Source organism: Glycine max, chromosome 8, assembly GCF_000004515.6.
Source record: "Glycine max cultivar Williams 82 chromosome 8, Glycine_max_v4.0, whole genome shotgun sequence".
Taxonomy (NCBI): Eukaryota; Viridiplantae; Streptophyta; class Magnoliopsida; order Fabales; family Fabaceae; genus Glycine; species Glycine max.
In genome coordinates, this window is record NC_038244.2 from 41,522,995 (window position 1) to 41,544,371 (window position 21,377).

General features: G+C 32.1%; 3 protein-coding genes across 4 annotated transcripts; 2 read left to right on the forward strand and 1 right to left on the reverse strand.

Annotated features, from left to right (window-relative positions):
• The first annotated feature begins 373 nt into the window (after positions 1-373).
• On the forward strand, positions 374-7,662 carry LOC100815635 (DEAD-box ATP-dependent RNA helicase 53, mitochondrial). 2 transcript variants are annotated; one of them, XR_005892697.1, is made up of 9 exons: positions 374-875; positions 2,354-2,481; positions 2,618-3,029; positions 4,463-4,561; positions 4,756-4,980; positions 5,300-5,461; positions 6,664-7,123; positions 7,205-7,248; positions 7,293-7,662. XR_005892697.1 is itself a non-coding variant. In XM_003530662.5 (8 exons), exons 1-7 carry the CDS (start codon positions 531-533, stop codon positions 7,108-7,110), a joined length of 1,818 nt encoding a protein of 605 aa, XP_003530710.1. In that variant the 5' UTR covers positions 374-530; the 3' UTR covers positions 7,111-7,123; positions 7,205-7,662. The 2 variants fall into 2 exon arrangements, 1 of the variants encoding a protein (XP_003530710.1); XM_003530662.5 differs by having other exon boundaries at positions 7,205-7,662.
• Positions 7,663-10,815: 3,153 nt separating this feature from the next.
• Positions 10,816-11,825, forward strand: LOC100799111 (uncharacterized). Its single transcript, XM_003532020.5, has one exon. The coding sequence runs from the start codon at positions 10,957-10,959 to the stop codon at positions 11,473-11,475; it is 519 nt and encodes a 172-aa protein (XP_003532068.1). The 5' UTR covers positions 10,816-10,956; the 3' UTR covers positions 11,476-11,825.
• A 2,969-nt stretch (positions 11,826-14,794) lies between these two features.
• On the reverse strand, positions 14,795-19,869 carry LOC100816170 (probable polygalacturonase). Its single transcript, XM_006585969.4, has 5 exons — positions 19,436-19,869; positions 16,639-16,759; positions 16,236-16,410; positions 16,018-16,088; positions 14,795-15,599 (listed from the first exon to the last, which is right to left on the reverse strand). Exons 1-5 carry the CDS (start codon positions 19,766-19,768, stop codon positions 14,968-14,970), a joined length of 1,332 nt encoding a protein of 443 aa, XP_006586032.1. The 5' UTR covers positions 19,769-19,869; the 3' UTR covers positions 14,795-14,967.
• Between the last annotated feature and the right edge of the window lie 1,508 nt (positions 19,870-21,377).

Consider the following 21,377-nt stretch of genomic DNA (forward strand, 5'->3'; position numbering starts at 1 on the left):
ACGGTAAGTATAATTTTTAAGATTTTTTTTTAAAATAAACAAACTGTTACACACGATAATTTTTTTAAAAATTACACGCGATAAATAGATTATTTTTTTTTATCTATGTAAGTTTATTTTTTTTTAATTTCAGTCTTTAATAAAATATTTTTCTCATTTTTAGTTTCTTTAAATTTAAGTTTTTCTAATTTCGATCTATAAAAATAAACTTATGAAAAACATAAATAGAAAAAATAAAATATTAAACAATTAAAATTAAAAAAACATAAATATATAAGAACTAAAATTGAACAAAACAAATTACAATAACCAAATCTAGAAAAACACCAACTTAAATTAAAATTAGAAAAATAAAATTACATAAATAAAAAATATAGTTAAATCTTATCACACACGATTGCAACCCTAAAACCCTGAAAGCTAAAACCCTTCTCCGAAGCATTCGAGGGTTTATCACACACTCATTCTCAAACCCTTCGTCAATCAGACGAAAACCGAAAAACGCAAACTTCTTCGTCAATCTCCACAACATGACCAGCAGTGTGATTCTCAGAAGATCCTCTTCCGTAATCTCGCGCCGCTTCTTCGCCGCTCTCGCCTCCGTCGAGCCGCTTCCTCGCAGGTTCCCCGCCGACAGGTACGGTGTCTCCGGCGACGGATCCCGAACCATTCACACGAATCCCGGACCGTTGAATTTCCGCGCGTCGGCGGTTCCTCGCGCGGCGCAGTTCGCTGTCGAGCGCGATTACTCTAACTACGAGGAGGTTAGCGGCGCGAACAGTGACGAAGGACTAGAGATCGCGAATCTCGGGATCGCTCCGCAGATTGTAGATGCTCTGGCCAAGAAAGGGATTGCGAAGCTCTTCCCCATTCAGGCAACGTCTATTCGCTTTGTTCATTAGTTTTCTTTGGGAAAAATTGCGACTTCTTTTTTGTTAATAGGTTTTCTGCTTTGTTAATTGATGTTGCGAGGTTCGTGTGTAGTTTTTTATTTTATTTTTAATTTTGGTAAAGGGAAATGATAAGTAACTTGAAACCGGTTGTTGGAAAATTTTACGAAATTAGTTTACTAGTAGAATAGAAAGTTTTTGGTACATTGCAAGGGCATTTTTAAATTTGAATATTTTTCTTAAATAATGTGCTAAACAAAATATCATTTTTATTACTTATTAATAATGAAGTAATGAAATTAAGTACCTTGAAGAGAAATAAAACAAAACGGAAAGTGTTTTCTTTTTCAATAATGAACATTTTTGTTAGATGTAAAAAAATAGAGATAAGACTTTTGATACTAAGGAGGAAATTATTTAAATGAAGAGAATATAATTTCTGTATCTATTAATTTGATATAGAGGGTGAAGATTCAAATTTAAAAAAGAAACAAATATCTTTAATTTGATATGGTATGCCAAAGAAAATAAGTTTTGACCATGCTCTTGTTTAAGAATGAACACTCAAATTTATTTATTTATTTTTTGAAGAAAAAACACTCAAATGTAAATAATAATTATTATTATTACTAGGGGAAGACACGCCTATCTAATTTTTTTAAATAATAAATTAAAAAACAGAAGTTAAATATATTTAGTTAAAAAGTGAGAATAAAAAAACTAACAATATAGAAATAATGGGAACTTATTATAGGTTAGAAGAAAAATTTGAAAGTTTAAGTGGTTTAAGGGTAAAAATGTCTAATTAAATGTGCATACCAAATGAGGATATTTCCTTTATTATTAGTTTAAAAGTATAAAATATTTATGGTGAAATGTTTATTTTTAATTTGTTTTTTATTGATTATAGATTATACCCTTTATTATTACATTCAGGTAATTTTGTTTTTTTTTTTTTTAATTTGGTTTGAATTTGAAATAGTTTGGGTGAAAGAGAAGGCAAATGTTTGTCTTTGTAGAAATATTGCCATAAGTAGAAAAACCAATTGTCACTATATTTTGTGCTTCGGCTACTCTTTCTTAGTAGTGGCAGTAAATAGCTGGGATGAAATGGGTTGATTTACGTCCAGTCAGTACCGATATATATTTTATTTACTCTTTGGTTGAAAAAGAAAGCAAATGTGTTTATGTTCTTAGAAATTTCATGAAAGCCACTTGTTGCAATATTTTGGGCTTAAGCTACTGCATTATTATTAGAAAGCTGTGGTGAAATGAGTTGATTTATGTTTGGATGTATATTTTTTATATTTTTAAATGTTTTGGGCTTGTAAGAGAGTGCAAAGGTATGTGTTCACAGAAATTACAGGAAAACTAATTTATGCCATATAAAACTGGTGTTTAGACAATTTATTATCTTCGATCATGAGTCTTGAGATACACAATTATTGTTGTTGTTGTTGTAGAGAGCTGTGCTGGAACCTGCAATGCAAGGACGTGATATGATTGGTCGAGCTAGAACAGGAACAGGGAAAACTCTTGCTTTTGGGATACCCATCTTGGACAGTATCATTCAGTTTAATGCTAAGCATGGGTACTTTATATTTGGTTACACTTACATCTTACTTGAATCTGTAGCCTTGTTTTTCTGCTTGAAGTAGGATTTTCTGGTAGTATATAGTCTTGATTTGTGTCTTTAACTAAACAAATTTTTGTGGTTGATTATTCAGGCAAGGAAGACATCCTTTGGCTTTGGTTTTGGCTCCGACTAGAGAACTTGCGCGGCAGGTTGAGAAGGAATTCAATGAGGCTGCACCTAACTTGGCCATGATCTGTCTTTATGGGGGTATGCCCATCCAGCAACAAATGAGGCAGCTTAATTATGGCGTAGATATTGCAGTAGGCACTCCTGGTCGAATTATTGATCTCCTCAACAGGGGGGCACTGAATTTAAAGAATGTCAAGTTTGTTGTTCTTGATGAAGCTGATCAGATGCTTCAAGTAGGATTTCAAGAAGCTGTGGAGAAGATCCTGGAAGGGTTGTCTCCAAATCGTCAGACCCTTATGTTCTCAGCAACAATGCCATCTTGGATAAAGAATATTACCCGCAATTACCTGAACAACCCCCTAACCATTGATCTTGTAAGTATACTAATCTGTTTTAGGCTCCAGGAAAATTGCTATTGCTGTTTTCAAGTGTCATTTCTGTTTGAATTATGCCTAGTCCAGTATGACATTGGCCAAATAGAGTTTTGTGGACAAATTGGAAGAAACCAAACAAAAACTTAAGATTTGGGTTCCAACAAACAATACATTTTAACTAATGAAATCTGCTAAAACTTAAGATTTGCGATCCAACAGTCAATAAATTTCAATTGATGAAATCTTCTTGCGTGGTACTCAGATTCTAATGATTCCCAAAATTGAGGTAAAAGTTTAGAGTGTGCAGAAAACTCCCATGAGAAGGGCTAAAACTTTTATTGTCCAATTGTGATGAAATACAAAGACAGGATATATTCCATAAGGGAGTAACTCAGGTATATGGATGAATAAGTTCACACCACCCTAAGGATATTGGGCCAGTGGTGCCTTTGAGATACAGAACTAAAAGAGAATCTCCCCTTCTTAGGGATTTGTGCAAGAGACACAGGGAAATAAAATAAAGTTTCTAAACATTTTTTGGGAAATCGAAACAAATAAATTTGTTGGTGAACTAAGGCAGTTTACATAGCATAGGAACAACCATTCTGGCATGGTTATTTACTCTGGAGTCTGGATAAATTAACACATTAAATAGTACTTTTTGATTGACATCAACTCATCTTTTACTAGAGGGCATACAAAAGAATCTTGAAAAAAATGACATTAAGGCATAAGATTACTTGAAAATTACAAACACAAATTATTCATATTATATTTCCTTCAAACTGCTTCTGAAACTAGCATATTTGGTTGCCTCTAAACATTCTCTTGAATGCTACTGGGACAAATGCATGTACTGAACTCCAGTAGATTGATTGTGGACACTCCTTGTCCACAAAATTAATGTGAAGAGAGTGAAGCTTGTAGTAAAAATTGTAGGCTAGCTGGGGTAATTTTTCAGCAACAATTTTAATGTACATACTATATAGATGTATATATGTGGGTGACAATGTGTGTTCTCAATCTTCAAAAGAAATTGTAGCTTTATGCATTTATGTATTATATAACTATCTTACTGGGATGTGGTTATTAAAATTAAACGGTGATTCATTATATGGTGACTCTTATATCTGATTATTATATATAATTTTGGAATTTATGCTGCTGCATGAGATCTTCATTCAATATTAGTTTGGTGTTTAGGTAAATCTGATGGATGCTATTGATTTCTTGTCTCTTGACATCTAACACAAGGAACTGAACTGTACTTATTATACACACATTTTTCTATGATTTTTACTTTGTAAGAATGAATAGGAAATCTTGTCAAAAAAAGAATCAAGAGTAAATAAGAATGCTTGAGATTAATGTGCTGAATCCTTATATTGATTGGTATTGGTAATAACTTAACTGGGAACTTATTGGTGCCATAGGTTGGAGATTCTGATCAGAAGTTGGCAGATGGAATTTCGTTGTACTCTATTGTGTCTGATTCGTACACTAAAGCAGGAATTCTTGCACCTCTGATAACAGTATGACTTCAGATACAATCTTTTTCTCTTTATTTTTTTGCATCAGCTATAGTTTGTGTTTTTTGTTATCATTGCTATTTATTTATAAGCAGTTATTTTAGTATATTTTTCTTTTACTAAAATGATTGCAATTTAGTCTGTCTGGTCCATATACAGGCTTCTAATGCCTTTCCTAATGGTATATACTTTGGTAGGAACATGCGAATGGAGGAAAGTGTATTGTTTTCACTCAAACGAAACGTGATGCTGATCGATTATCATATGTCATGGCAAAAAGCCTTAGATGCGAGGCTTTGCATGGAGATATTTCACAAACTCAGAGGGAAAAAACTCTTGCTGGCTTCAGAAACAACAATTTTAATGTTTTAGTGGCAACTGATGTTGCTTCACGTGGGCTTGATATTCCCAATGTTGATCTTGTGAGTTCTGGTTTGCTACACTTTCTTTTTGAAATTGTTGCATTATATTGTTCTGTTATTTCTTGATTAAGGTTCAAGAAAAACTGATATTTTCTATTTGATGGTTCTGCTCCTTTGTTATTACTGTTTTTCGAATATTTGATACTGTATACTGGGGTTGTGTTGTAATGTTTTTTTTTTTGCCTTTATGTAATATATATTGTCACTCTAATCTTTTATGCCTTTATGTAATATATATTGTCATTTCAAACCCATTGACATACACTTCACTTTGTTTGTTGATTTGTATGTAAATATTTTACTTGGTTTTCTCTTACAGGTAATACATTACGATCTTCCCAATTCATCTGAGATATTTGTTCATCGATCTGGACGAACTGGCCGTGCTGGGAAGAAAGGAAGTGCGATTCTTGTTTACACACAAGGCCAATCCAGGGCTGTGCAGACTATTCAGCGTGATGTTGGATGCAAATTTACAGAGGTGATCTTTGCTTCCTTTCCATTTCCATCCTTCTATCTTACTGGAAGTTGTCTTTGTTATTATTATTCTAGTCATTTACTATGCAAAGCTGAGTATCCTATTCTCTTGCCATAAATCCAATCCAGTTCACTCCGAAGGGGGATTTGAACGTGCTGCCTCTCAAAGTTAGGGAACTTTGTGGTGAATATCCCTATTTTGTTACTAGTTTGTGATTGAATTAAGGAAGGCACTCTTTAATTTGACCAAGGTTTTCCACTATCACTGGGTGCCAAGTGCCGATAAAACTCAAGTTGATGAAAATCTTCATTGAGTCTAGTACTCTTCTATATCTTTGTTCAGCCCGCAAACTGCTGTCCGTACATACAACAAGTGTGGTGTTCTACTCATTAAACTTTGGTAGATTATGCAGGATGTTATCTTGATGAGTGCAAAGGGTTATAATATATGAACATGTTATCTTGATGTCTAGGGTCTTCTTTGCCTTTGATGCTCATAACACCAAGTAGGGCGGGATGAAGCTGCAAATTTCAGACTAAAAAACCTCACTGATTAAAATATGATGGCATTTGGATAGGACATGTAGTTTTGGTAAAGGACTAGGATATGATATTACGGCAATGCAGACTACACATTTTATCACAATTCTATGAATTTTGTTCTCAATTACATCTTGCATACATATACATCTATAGTTCTTGGTTGGGTTAAGTAGTAAATTGTATTGAAATATAAGTTAAAGCTTGTATTAAACCTGTTAGTTATAGCCTTATAGATTCTTGGATGGTGAAGGGTATAAGGTCAACAGAAAGTATTTGTTATAAGATATTAAAGGTTAAAACCTAAAATTCTAAACTGTGAGTTTGCTGGAAATGATCCGAGAAAGGCTGAAGTTCTTTATGCACATCTTTGAAGGCTTTAGCCATCATATTCTCAATAACTTCTGATGGAGTGGCAGGGGTTCTTATGTTATGAATTCTCATTTTAACCAAATTGAATTAACACAATTGAGTCTTTGACAAACTGATAATGCTTTGGTGGATGTTTTTTATCTCGATGTTGACTGTGGTGTTACAAATTACAATTGTACTCTATGTGTGCACACATGCTCTTTTACTTAACATGTGAAAGGTCAAATCCTTCTGCTATAACTTTTTTTCTTGACACCTTGAGTTTCTTTGACTCTTGCTATTCTTGTTTATCAGCTACCAAAGATTGATGCTCCTGCTGGATCAGCAGAGATGTTTACTGGCATGGGTGGTGGTCGATCTGGCTCTATGAGGGATCGTCAATCTGGAGGTACAGGTTTTGGTCGCAATCCTGGACTTGGTCGTTCTGGGAGTTACGGAAACTCTGGATTTGGCCGATCTAGCTATGGAAATTCCAGTGAGATGAATAGATATGATGGTGGCTTTGGTTCTGGTCAAGCAGGAACTCGATTTGGTGGAAAGTCTCGCCCCAGTGGTTTTGGAGGATTTGGTAGTTCAAACCAATCTGGCAGTTTTAGAAATTTTGGGTCGGGTCAATCTGGTGCATATGGTGACAGAATGTCAAGCCAAAGCAGCACCTTTGGTAATTTACATGGTGGTGGTTTCGGTGCTTTTGGGAATAATCCAAATGTTGACAGTTACAACAGAGGAAAGGCTTTTTAACTTCATCAACTTGGTAAGTGCAGCATCTTCATTTCTTGATGGTTTAATTTTGGCCTTGCACAGTTTAGTTTACTGTCTTCATCTAAATTTTCAGGCACCTTGAGATGGAAAAGGTTATATGGCATAAGAATAATACATTCTACTCTGAGGCATCACACTTTTTTTATTGGGACAAATCTTCATCTCAAACTTAATTCTAGTGTTATTCATGGCAAAAAGAAGGGAGAAGGCTTGTATCATCTGCATGTTCCACTTCTGCCAATCATTTCTGTGGCTCATTATTTTGCTTTGTTCGGTTGGTAGATTATGACTATGAAAGTACATGTATATGTATATGCCTTGGAAATTTTGTAACAGCAGCTTTATAGATGGGTGATCCAACTTATTTAATACTTGTTCCTCAAAATTCATAATGGGAAAAGATGGAAATTTTTAGAAACAGTAGGTATCATAGAAGGAAATTCTCGTATTCTAATTGATGTAATATATTATGAACAATTTGTTTTTGGTTGCGCCGTGGGTTACTTCCGGGAATGAATGAAATATTCAACAGCATCTAGTTTTATTAAAATTGTATTGCATTAGGCACCAAAATCTCTGAACTGCATTGAATCATCTAGATTGCTAAATGGATAATTGGTTGAAGTTGATGGTCAACAATAACATGATAGTAATTACTTCTTATTTTGTCGCTTTTATCCACTTGCTATTGAGTTGTTCCAAAAGTCGGAAGGAACCTGAATCACTCCCTATTTCGTTAATAAAAACGTAGAGGTTATAATAAACTTTGGTTTATCTGAGAACCACAAGACTAGGAAAATTAGAAAAGGTCGATCAAGTATCTAAAAAGCAAGTTTTACCTTTCGTGTAAATATTCTCACTCAATTCTAAATTCATAAATGTAGTTTAGTATGATGATTTTTGAATTCTAAATATTTCAATTTTTTAAATTTTTGCTTGTAAATGGTTTTTATTATTATCTACAGGGTAAATAAATTATACTTTAGCTGATTAATTTGTACAGTTGACTTTAGGTATTAATCTTATAATAGATGTATAATTTATAAAGGTGCTATCATTTGCATGTTTTTTTTTTTTGTGTGTGTGTGTATAAATGGTTTATCTTGATTTGTGTTTATCCCCCCCTCGGAGGGGCCACCCCTTTCCTAAAAAGAATAAACTTTTTATAATCACAATAAATTGGCCGTGACCTTTTTTTTTAGAAGAAAATTGGTCGTGACTTCTTAATTATTAAGTTCTGAAATTTGGTTACCTTATGTTGGAATCTTAGACATGATATATGACAAATCTTGAAGACTAAAATGCATTTTTGGTTAAGTGGCATATTGTAAAAAACAATTTAATTAGTCTAAAATAAAATTTTGAAAATCTTATAAAAATATAGATATTTAACCTATTTATTTATCAAAATTAAGAATTTTGGTTTAATTGAGTGTTGATCGTTAATAATAAAATGTTTACCACTAAATTTTCACGTGACATTATAATATTAATTTTTTAATTAAATCCTGAGGTGATTAGAATAGGTTTTTTTTAATAATTAATATTTTTTAATTAAATTATTATTAAGTTAAATACTGTTAATTAAATTAATAATTAAAAGCCCAATATTATATTGTCATGTCAACGATTTAGAGATTAATATTTTCTTTTTAAGGGTCTACACACTTAAAATTGATGGTTGAACCAAAAATTCTTGAGTTTGAAATATAACAAATGTCTCTATTACGATGATTGTGTTTTAATCATTTAATTATCACGGTGATTATTAAATGACCTAGTGTCAATTTGCTATTTTCATGCAAAGTATGCATGTTGAGAAAGGTTCATCTTACAACTAAGTGTATTGTAAGAAATTCGAGTGATATAAAGTTAAGTTCGTGAATTTTGTAATTATATAATTTTTACATGGTTGATTTATATTTTACCTCTTTTTTTCTTGGTATATTTGTTTTTATGCGTATTTTTTTGTCTTTTTTTTATTGTTACACATTCTTAAACCTCGAGGTACATGTATGATAACACAAACAACAACCGAATAGGATATTAACATAAAAGAAGAGATTTGAATTTTAAACCAAAAGAACTAAAAGTTGGATTTTATTTTTTTTGGATCCGCATAGGTTTTGAGTAGATTACCTCTTACAAATACGTAATTGATACATTACCTCTTACAAATACGCATGCATATACGATGCCTAAACGTACCTCAATACGGATACACATAGGTACATTACATATTAGAAAACTAGTATTTTAGTTGTATATTGTATCGAATAAATTTTTATTTTAGCAGCAAAAAAATGTTTATAGTATATAATTAAAATTTATAACAAATAAATATTTTTAATATATAAATTATATTAAAGTCAAATTTTATAATAAATAATATATTTTAGATTTATGATTAATAATATATATTGTAATATAATTTTATTTTAAATTATTAATTTAAAAATATAAAATTCAAGTTAGAACTAAAATTAAAAATGGTAAGAAATTAAAAAAATTCTAACAAGGTTGTTGTAAAAGAAAAATACTATCAATAGATAAACTATCTTTTTTTTCCAATACTGATAAACTATCTTCTAAACAATAGATAAACTATGAATAGATAATGCGTACTATCACGAATGTATAAAAGTTAGGGTAATTTTTTTTTACATAATTATTTAAATATCAAATTCTAAAATAATTATTGAGTAAATAATAAAATTTATAATTTTTTATTAATTTTATTTATAAATCTAAAGATATGATCCATCAGTAGAAGAAAATTAAGCAAAAATTAACTTAAAATCCTATTTTTTATTTTATTTTCTTCATTAATATTTTTTAAGTTTTAAATTTTGTTCTCGTATACACAGAAAAAAATCTTGAATTGCTCCCTTTCAATCGCGTAGTATTCTTTAAACTATCAATAGATAAACTATTTTCTAAACAAACTCTACTAGACTTTTAAAGTAAATGTTTTTAACGTAATTGTTCTCACCAACTTTTGGAGTGTTCTTCATATGGATCTCCAAAAATGACCGAATCAATCTTCTCTTCTCTCTTGATTGTTACTCAATATGTCAAGCTCCTCTGATCGAGAAGATGATATCTGAAAAATTACTTTGTCACTTAAGATCAGTTAGTAAATAATCAACATTTTAATAGAGTTAAAAGATAAATTTACATGCAAAGTACTTCTTTATTTATAATAATAGAGTTTGTGAATTAGTGAAATAGATGATTAGCTAGTTGTGAGTTAGTGAGATATGCACTTAATAAGTTAAGTGGTTATTATCCCCTAATAACTCAAATAATCGAGTTATAGGTTCCACCAGTACACTTACGAGTTTTAATCATGTTATTATATATATAATTTTTTATTAAATCAAATCAAATTTATTTAATTTATTTTCCTAAGACATTCTATCGATATCATTTCTAATACATTTGTCCTAACATTCTGTCTTTTCAATTAAAATTTATTAAAAATAGAAAATTCCTTAAATAAAAAATAAATCCACATAAAATTAATCGATATTAAAAAAATGTATTTCACGAATTGTTACTAGAAGAGTCTCATTATTGGTGTAAAAACTTATCTCACCTCACGTCTCATTATTTTATAGCCCCATTCAAAATTATAAAATTGATTAAAAAACAATAAAATCAAGTAGTGATGATTCTCACCGCGAACAAAGTCAAGTCGTGCTTGTGCAACGTGTCTCTCTCGATGTAAAACCAAGAAAATTTCTCCTCCATTCAACTATTCAAGTATTAAACCCTCCATTTCCTCATTTTCACATTCGCATCCAAACACGCCCCAACACCACCATGGCCACAAGAGTCTCCCCTCCCGTTGCCCTTCTCCTCTCCTCCCTCCTCTTCCTCCTCACCCTCTCACGCGCCCGCGATCTCCCCAACCCTTTCTCCCAACCCAAACCTCACTCCGAACCTAAAACCGTTTCGTTCACGATCGACACCATCGATCCCGTTCCGCTGACGCTCCTCCGCTTCCGTCCGATCAACCGCCACTTCCAGCCCGGCCGTCCGTTGCCGCTGTCGCTCCGCACCGGCCACCGCCGTTGCCGCCACCGCCGCGAGATCCCCTACGGCAACGACGCAATCCTGGTCGGCGACGCCGCTGCCGCCAGTCGGATCCATCCGCGCTGGGTTAGGCTTCACTCCGCCGCCGAGACGCGGTTTCCGGCGACGGTGGAGAGGCAGGATTCCGATCACGATCATGATCACGAGCACCACCACCAACACCACGGCGAGCGCCACCACCACCACCACCGCCACAAGGAGAGCTGGTTCGCGAAGAAGATTCGGAAGTTCATGAAGCTGTTCTGATTTTGATGTTGCAACGACGAACGACGATGATGCATATATATATATAGTAGTTATATAGATATGAAGGGTGAGTGTTTGTGTAAATAAGTTTGCATCTGATATAGAGATGTATGATGTATGTGTAAGTTTTGATTATTTTATGTTGTTTATGAGTTGTTAGGGATGTTTTATACTGTAGAATAATATGGTGTTGATCATGAGTGAGTAGAGAAATGTAACTTGCTGATCCTAATACTTGATCTTGCTTCATGTTGGGCTTTGTTGTTGGATTGATTTGGTGGCAAAGCCATAGATACTTACTCCTTATCAATAACATCATAACAAAAGAATAAATGTTGGGTTTTGTGTGAGATACAATAGTTTGTTGGCATAATATTAGAACTGGAGTTTTATAGTAAAAACTATAAACAATTTAGATATATTTCGAAATGAATTTAATTTAAATGTTTTTGTATGCATTAATTTTAAATTGTAAATTTGATTTTCTTAATTTTTAATTATAATATTTGATTCTATTAGTTTATTAGTTTTATAAATTGACGATTTTAGTTTTCTGGTAGACTATTAGAAATATCAAATTAATTACAAATTAGATAAAAATTACTAATCATTAAATTTTTTTAATAAAAAATTATTAATTTTAATGAAACAGAGAAAGGTGAAAGGAGTTAAGTGTGACAATAAAGGTGAAAGGAGTGTGAATTATGATTATTAATAATTTATTATTAATTTTTTTAATAGTTAATGATTTTGATTAATTTATAGTTAATTTAATAACTTAATTAATTAAGATTATTTGTTAATAATATAATTAGGAAAATTAAAAAATGACCAAAATCATGAATTTAAAAAATTAATAAAAATTGTAATTTAGTGTGGGATAATTGACAGATAATAATGTTTGCTGGTTTTTATTTGCTTCCAAGAATGGAAATTCCAGATACACCGAGCAAGTGTTGTGTACGTACCATGGATAACAAGTGTTATGTATCTTAATTTCTAACTGAGGCCAAACAGACATGGGAATTAACAATTAAAACGAGATTCTGAATCAGTCAAATATGAAACTAAGAGACAGAGGCAGCGAAGATGTTGTTATATTAGGGCAATGGATTGGAGATCACAGAAGGAAATTTGAGAATTTAATACAACATTCATTAGATTTCATCTAATACACAAGAAAGTAAGTTAGACGAAGTGGATACATGTCAAACTATGTGGAATGTTATGGGAAAATCTGAACTTTGGTTATTGAGCAGCCTTAAAGATATTGTTCATATCCAAAACTTGCTCCTCAATTGCTTCAGTTTGCTTTTGACCCACTGTTTGCTTACATAATTTCTCTATTTCTAATTTCCTATTACAAATCAAATCTCTGTAGATCTTTTTGTATTGTACTAGACATCACTTTCAGCTGTTTCGGAAACTAATGTGCTGCTGTTAATAAGAACAACTTGTTTAATTAGCTAGGCTGTCCCATAACATAGTTCAAGTGGGTCCCTTGATCTTCGAATAAAATTCTAACCTTGCTTGGTTGTCATCTCCACGAGAACAAGTCAAGAGTTACTTAAGACCTTGCCTAATTTGTCAATTTTTTTTTTATTTTTTTATAAAATCGGTTCAAATATTCCTAAATCATGTTGAGGCTTTGTTATTCTCATCCTGCTTTCTGCTCTTCACACCCCATTCATTATTTGTTTTTTTATTTCCAAAAACACATCTGATCGAATCGTGTTTCTGTTAAATCTAAGAGTAAAATAAAAATGTGTGGGGGTGTAGGAAAATAGGGAGAGGATAAAAGTGTCTTTTTATCCTGATTTTGAAAAGTAGGAGGTGGAAAGAGCAGTCTGTGAGGTGAGAATAGTAGGGGCCTTCATATAGCTGGATAAGAGTCCAATAAGTGAGTCTGATTTGTGTGTATATCTGGCCCAAATATGCAAAGTAAAATTGTGTGCATTTGTTCGCCATTTTGTTGGAGGTATAGAACATTTAACATGGGAGACAAGAAGCTATGAAAAGTTAGTAGAAATAACAAAATTGAGGTTACTAGGAATCATTGATAATTGATTTGAAGGGTTGGCTGTACTAGTCCTTGGGTTAGTTGAGAACCAGTTACTTGGCGACAATAAGAAATAAGCATAGTGGAGATATAAGCATAGTGGCAATTGGTTGAGTTGTTTGGGTAAGCTTACATAAGCACTTGTAGGATAAAAAAATAAGAAAAAAATGAAACCAACTCTCCATAAGCTTAAATTAACTCATGCACAGACTAAATTTATAAAAACTCGTTTTATAAATTAACTTATAAATAAGTTAATTTTAACTTATGAATAAATTAATTAACTTATAAAAAAACTCGTTTTATTTTTTCTTCTCTTAAAAGTGCTTTTGGATAAGCTTACCCAAACAAATGATACAAATTATGATTCATGGCATACTAGTCATTCCAAGCATGTTGAATTCCTTACCTTTTGGCAGTCTCACAGAACCCCTTTGGGCTAGCTAGCATTCAAGCGTGTTGAATTCCAAGCGGTTTTTATACTTGTGGAGAGTTATTGATTGACATGAAGAATAAGGTGAAGGAATATGTAAAATGAATGTAAATGTTTATCAGAGACAAAATTATTTGTCTGTGTCCCCTCCTGGTTTGTTATGGCCTTTAACTACACCAGATCTAGTTGGGAGGAAATTTCATTGAATTTTATATTAAATGGTTGGTAAAGTGGAAGGTAAAGACCAAGTAGGAGACCACTTGGGATGATGAATCCATTATGTGAAGTCAATTTCCAACAATAAGCCTTTAATGATTCACGTGAAGGTGGTGGTTATCTGGCCAGGGCAGAGAGAGAGAGAGGAGAGAGGAAGGTGTGTGTGTTTTGCTAGATTTTGGGCTATAGGGTTTAGTAGCCATATAGGTGTATTATATTTGTGGTTTAAGAGGTTCTATTCTTATATGATATTTTTCTTTATAATTTGATATCCTTGAGCAATACTTGATTTTTAGTCTCTACCAAAAACTTTCCAAAGGAACAAAAAAAGCCAAGGACAGATGAAAGTTTAAATGAAGAGATCATGAGCTATTACTAATTACTGTACCACCTGATTATCATCACTTATTTGGGTTCTACAATCTTGAAAAAGAATCTCAAGACACTTGAAAGAACTTTTACAAAGCTTATTTAGTAATTCCTATAAGCCTTTTTTGTGTGCTTATTTTAATAAGGTTTTTGATGAAGTATATTGGAATAAGTTCTTTATAACTTGTTTCTGTAAATTTCATGATAAAAATTATGACAAAATGGCTCATGTGACAACAACATAATAAATAAGTACTTAATTAAATTGCTTATATATATATTGGCGCTCACAATTAATGCATGTGTTTGGCACATGATCCTCAACATGTTTGACTAAATTTACTTTCATACGATATCATACAATTCAATGAAAGAAGCACTCAATTACTACAACACTTGAAGAGAGTGAAAGTCTCTAAATGGCACATGATCCAGGCTCTTGGCTGCTCAGCTGAGAACATGGCCAAGGGCTAACCTGATGAGCAAATCCAAACACATCAGAACACTTCCAGGAGGGAGATCTTGGTCCTCTCATGCCATGAAAGTTGATATTTGACAGACAAACATCAGTGAAAGGGGAATTTCTCAATCCATGTATCAAACCTGCCTGGTTAACCCTCACTCCCCAAACATTCTTAATTGTGATACCCTTCACAACTGGGAGAGCATTAGGGTTAAATTTTTCATCTGGATGCCCCCCTACGTCACCTGCTATTTTTATTCCCTGCCTTGCATTCTCCACATACACATGAGCCACTGTGATGTTCTTGATGAGCCCTCCCCTGCCACTGTTGGTCTTGATGTGGATACCAACTCCCATGTTGAAGAGGTTGATGTGTTCAGCTAGCACATTCTCCACCCCTCCAGAGGTTTCACTGCCAATTGCAATGCCAGCGAATGGAGATGACCCTGTTAAGCGTCGGATGGTGATACCGTAGCTAGGGCGACCATAGGCAATACCATACTCATCCCACCCACTCTTCACTGCCACAAGATCATCTCCGGTAGATATGTATGAGTCTTCTATGCAGACATTTGAACTTGAATCTGCATAAATGAGTAATATAGATGATTGAGTACAAAGGCCTCTTTTAATTTTCAAAATACCTCACGGCAGATTCATTTACTACATGCATTATAACATGACACTTGATAGTGTTGAACTGCTGATTAGATTTATGCAGTTAGAGAACAACATATAAAATCTTATATTTGAACAATATACTTGTAGGCTCTTGAGCTACATACATAGCATGATAGCACTAGTGGAGTCGGCGATAGTAATCTCAATACTTCCCTTGAACAGTTTGGCTCCAATAAAAGATGAGATACAGTTCTCTTATAAAGGAAAGAGTTCAATACCAAATAAGTGAAACTTAATGAGGTCATTGGCAATAGGATTTGACTATTTGTTGCAACTACTTCACTATTTGCACAAGATGTAGCTTATTTAGAGACAATTTACCTGGATCAATTCCATCAGTATTAGGAGAGTCACGAGGGGCCAAAATTGTGACATATCGAACCACAACATTGCTGTAAAGAAGAAAGGAAGTTTGAAATTAATTTCAGGAAGAAATCTCTACCTCTTCATCCCTTTTTAGTTTGCTTCAAGCTAGTTGTAATCAAGAAAATGAAAATATTGTTAACAAAAAATAGTGCACATTGCTCAATTATAAATACCTGCAATAAACTGGGTGTATATTCCAGAAGGGAGAATTCTTGAAAATCACATTTGAAATAATAATATCTTGTGAATTCACAAATTCAACAAGGTTTGGTCTTGTAAATTGAAGTGTTCTCTGCCTCCACATGTTCCACCACACGTCTCCTTGCCCATCAATTGTCCCATTCTCACCTATGAAAATATGGAGTAAACTCTCAGTTCCCAAGATATCCAATACATTATGGCTACGCAGTAGCATGACATTTTCTTTTCATTTCACTTGAATACTATTTTACATTTCATTCTTATATACCTTAGTAACTTATAATATTTATTTTTAGATAACAGTGGTCTGGTACAAACTAAGAAATCAAAACAGTAATTTAATTTTTCAGAAAATATTATAGATTTGATACCCACCTGTGATTACCACATCACTAAGTCCATCTCCATGGATAAAACTCATATACCTTCCTCCAGGGAGCTCCCTTCCTCTTCCATAAGATGGTAAGGGTGCAATTAAAGGCCAATTCCCCAACTCCTAAAAAGTGAAGAGAGAAAGAACATAAAAAAGTGTGGTAGGAAAGAAAAAAGAGAGAGTTCATCTCAAGATTCCTACCTATCATGTTTCCTTTTCTTCCGTTAAAACAATAAACAGTGCTAGAAGGAAGAATAGAGGTGTTTTGATTTCCACTGGGGACTCTCAGCATTCACTTCAAATCGTATTCTAGCAGCAAAATATATGAAATTATTACTTTACGTCTTAACATACACATGACAAATGAGTTTGATAGTCACAGTCCTATCATATAGATTTATACATTGCATCTAAAACTGAATGTTGAATCAGTCACAAAGCATTGGAATTGATACCATCAGTCAGGTACTTTTAGAGGTTTAGAACCCTTTACAAAGAGCAAATGCTCAATTCTCAAATGATCCAAGACTGAATGAAGCCTTTCTCCTTAATTCCCCTATTTACTTAACAAATCACTCTAACTGTGATTAATGTTATCTTCCCTCTCTCCTAGCTCCTAACAATTACAGTATCACCATTCCACTACTTAATAATGTTAACAGCACATATTCCCTCCAATTAAGTTTATAAGCATAAACAAGATATAAATATGCAGTTTGTATTCTGCTACAGCTCCAGCTGAATAAAGGGCCAGATAACAAAACCTTCCTAGCAAGACTTGATTTACTAAACAATAAGGAGGGCTCTAAGAATACTATTATAATCTATAGCAAACTATGAGTATCCACAAAATAAGTATCATTGTCAGATCTCTGATAACATGGTGCTTTTCATTTAAAATTGCTATGTATGGACCCAAGCACATATAAACAGTACTCAAAATTAATTTTACGTCAATTTATGTGATACCCCTCATTGTCATTTGTCAATGCTTTAAATATCATGCACATGTGGCTAACGCAGACAAGAGACCCACCTATACTTTTCATCCCATTCATCTGGAGGCCCACATAATTCATGTGAATTCTTTGTTTCAGACAACCCATTACCTATTTAGTCCTTTACTTATATTACCAACCGTACATAAAATTCAGACAAGAAGATAAACCTAAACAACATACCAAATGAGCCAATTCATGACACATAGCAGACCCTTTTATAATACAGAGGTTCCTTCTTTCTGTCCTCTCATCATCATTCACAAGTACTGAGTATTGACCCTTGATTTTTTTTTCTTCACAAATTGCTAAATGACTTTAAATTACGGTGTATCAAATTCTACAATTCAATTTTTTGGCTTCTTGAATTTTCAGAAAAATGCTTGCATTTGCTGGCATTTTGCATTGCAGGGACTATATAGTCATTATCACTTTGATTTTAGCGTCAGGTGGCTCTAGTCTACAGACTCCACTATATATTGATCTAGAAAAATTATATTATATTATATAGTATCACAGATTGTTCAGATAGTTTATATTTTTTTGAAGAGAAAAAGTTGTTCAGAGAATTTCTATTAATAAACGGTAATATATTTTTTTCATTACTTTAGTAGTGTATACACGTATTTGTCTGCTTTCAAACAAAAAGTTGTACACCGACATAATTGATCCCAATAAAATAATAAATTAAGATTTCATACACAAAATAATAATAATAATAATAATAATAATAATAATAATAATAATAATAATAGTTTTGGTTAAATTTATTTCTCGCTTCATGGTATCTCATCCTGTTAGTAATTTCCAATTGGGTATCTTTTTATTTGTGATGGGTGACAGCAAAGAAAAAGGGACAAATGAACGCTAAACAACAAATTACAATCTGGGAAAACAACCCAGATGGTAGAAAGAGTTTAAATTACTGAAGTACTCAATTTAACACTATTTAAATCAAAAACAAAATCATTTAAAAAACATAAAGAACAAAATCGTAAATGAAAAGCATTTTCAAAGGATTGAAATGCCGTTTTGTTGCAGTTTACGTCATTCTCGTCCAAAAACAAATGCATCTAATATAAAAAGAAAACTTGGCTAAGTCAATTTATTTAAATGAAAAACGCATATTTGATTGAGTTTCTTTAAAAACAATTAATACTTTTATTAACTTAAAAAAAATTAAGAATAAATAGTTTATGTACTAATAGTGTAAATTATTAGTAACTTTTTTTAAGGAAAAATTACTAGTAACTTACTATCATTTAATCATTATGTTTAGTAAGTTAGTTAAGTTTTATAATGATAGTGCATGAAAAATAAACTAAAAAAATTAAAACATTAGATATTTTAACCAAACATTCGCTTGTGTTTGTATTATTTTAATTTCTAAAAGAATTTTTTATTATCAGTCTTTAAAATGATAAATTTACACATTAATGCTTTTTATAATTTTTTGGTATAGACCAAAAGAAAGATGCAATGCTTTAATACTTTAAAAAAAAAGGAAACACATTAGCAAATCCATAATCTTTTTAATGTGAGATGTGCCTAAAATGAAATTCATCACTTAAGAGATTAAGTTATCTAACAAACATGTCACACCATCTTGAAATTCAGATTCGCATAAGCCCAAATTTTTAAGCAATCAAAACCCATCTTTCAAACAACAAATCGCATTTTTACTCAATTTTTAACAAGATTTTCTTTAAACAAAACACCAATTAAAATTAAAATTATATATATGAAAAAAGGAGTAATAAAAAGAAAACGGTGACCAACGCTGAATGAGAGTTAACAGTACCTGCGTGGCTTTGATAACGGCACCAGCAGCAAGATAAAGGGTCATATGGCTAGTGAGGTTGAAGCTCTCCGTTAAGTACACCCCGGGAGGCACGTAAAGCACCGTGCCACCGCGCCTTCTAAGGTGCTGAATGCGGTATACGGCCGCCCTGAACGCTTTCGTGTTCAGCGTGCGGCCGTCGCCGACACCTCCAAAGTCCGTTACGGAAATTCTGTCGCTGCGATATCTCAGCGACACTATGTTGGAACATGTTGTCGTTGAGTAAATCGCAGCGACGGAAGCATTGAAGAAAAGGAGGAGGAAAGTGAGAGTGAGGAAGGGTGGGAGAAGCATGTTTGGGGATGGTGGGAACAATAATAGTGATGCCAATTATAAAGCGGTGCTGTTTTTTTTGCTGTGAACGAGAGAAAAGAATCAGGGAAGCTTTTTTTTTTTTTTCTTTTTTCACGGTTTATTCTCTGTTGGATCTCGAAAGACTAGAAAAAGTGTTTTTTTTTTTTTTTTTTTTTTGCAAAGAAAAGGAAAACTTAAAATGCTGCTGATTATGATTTTAAAATATTGATCAGGTAAATGAAAATATTTGGATAAATGATTATTTTAGTATTTGAATTTGTAAATTGTTAACATTTTAGTTTATATAAGAATGAAAATTTTGATTTAATTATTAAATATAGAAAACCTGTTAGTTGATTTTATGAGATTATTTTATAATTAAGTTGTAATATTTAAGGATTAATTTAATAATAAATTATAATTTTTGAAATTCAATTTAATATTATCTTGTGAAGTATGAAAATTAATTTTTTATTAAATTATGTGTTATCATATTCTTTTTTATATATTTAAGGATTAAATCAGAAATTTTTATTCTTAAAAAAAAGATTAAAATGTCATTAGTTTACACATCCAGCTAACAAAATAATTATTTACCAAAATATTCATTATCTTTTGAATAATTAAATGATTTGTGGTTTACTTCTTAACATTGTCGGGATAAACTTATAGGATAAGAGTGCAATTAATGAAAAAAGAAATAAAAAACAGGCAGGATAAATTTTGAAAAGGTTTTAAGTGGACATTTATATTATTTGAATTGACAAAATTTAGGAATGAAATAATTTCATCTAATTTTTTTGGATATATTAAAAAAAAAAGAAATAAGTCTATCAAGGAAAGGACACATTTACCCCTAATCTCATAAAAATCATCGTTTTCGATCCTTTTTTAATTTACAACATGCAAACCTTGTAGACATAGATTCTACCAAAAAGTGTTCTGAAATCACCAAGACGAAGGGGAAAATAGTTTTGTGAATCAGAATGGATAAAATATATAACGGACTTTATAGGTCATTGTATAAAGAGCTGCCAATTGTGATTCCAGAATTTTGACCAAGTCCTCTATTCATATCAATAACGCGTAAGATATGTCATTACCACACTTATATTTGGTTCGTAGAATTCTTACCCAATGTTCTTCCTTCTTCGAACAAACTGATCATCCTATTAGAGGATCACACATTCACAATCCCAACCCCCCCGCCTAGGGAAAATAAATAACTTATTAATAATAAATTGAGATTATTCAATTTGTATTACAGAGGTTAATTAATTCAAACTTCAAAACTGTAAAAATATTACACAAAATTAATATATTCAAATTAATTAAAATTATAGTTTTAAAAATAATAAATGGCCATATCTATGTAATATAATTCATACTATTTTAACAAATTTAAAAATATTTAAATTTTTATCATAAATGAACACTCAAATTTAAATAAATATTATAGATTATATATATATATATATATATATATATATATATATATATATATATTAATTATTATTTTGGTTTTGGTTTTGCTGTGTGAACCAGGATGTCGTGGTCTCTCGAAATCGGTTATCCACTCTGTTTCTATCCGAAGGTGATTTTTTTTTTC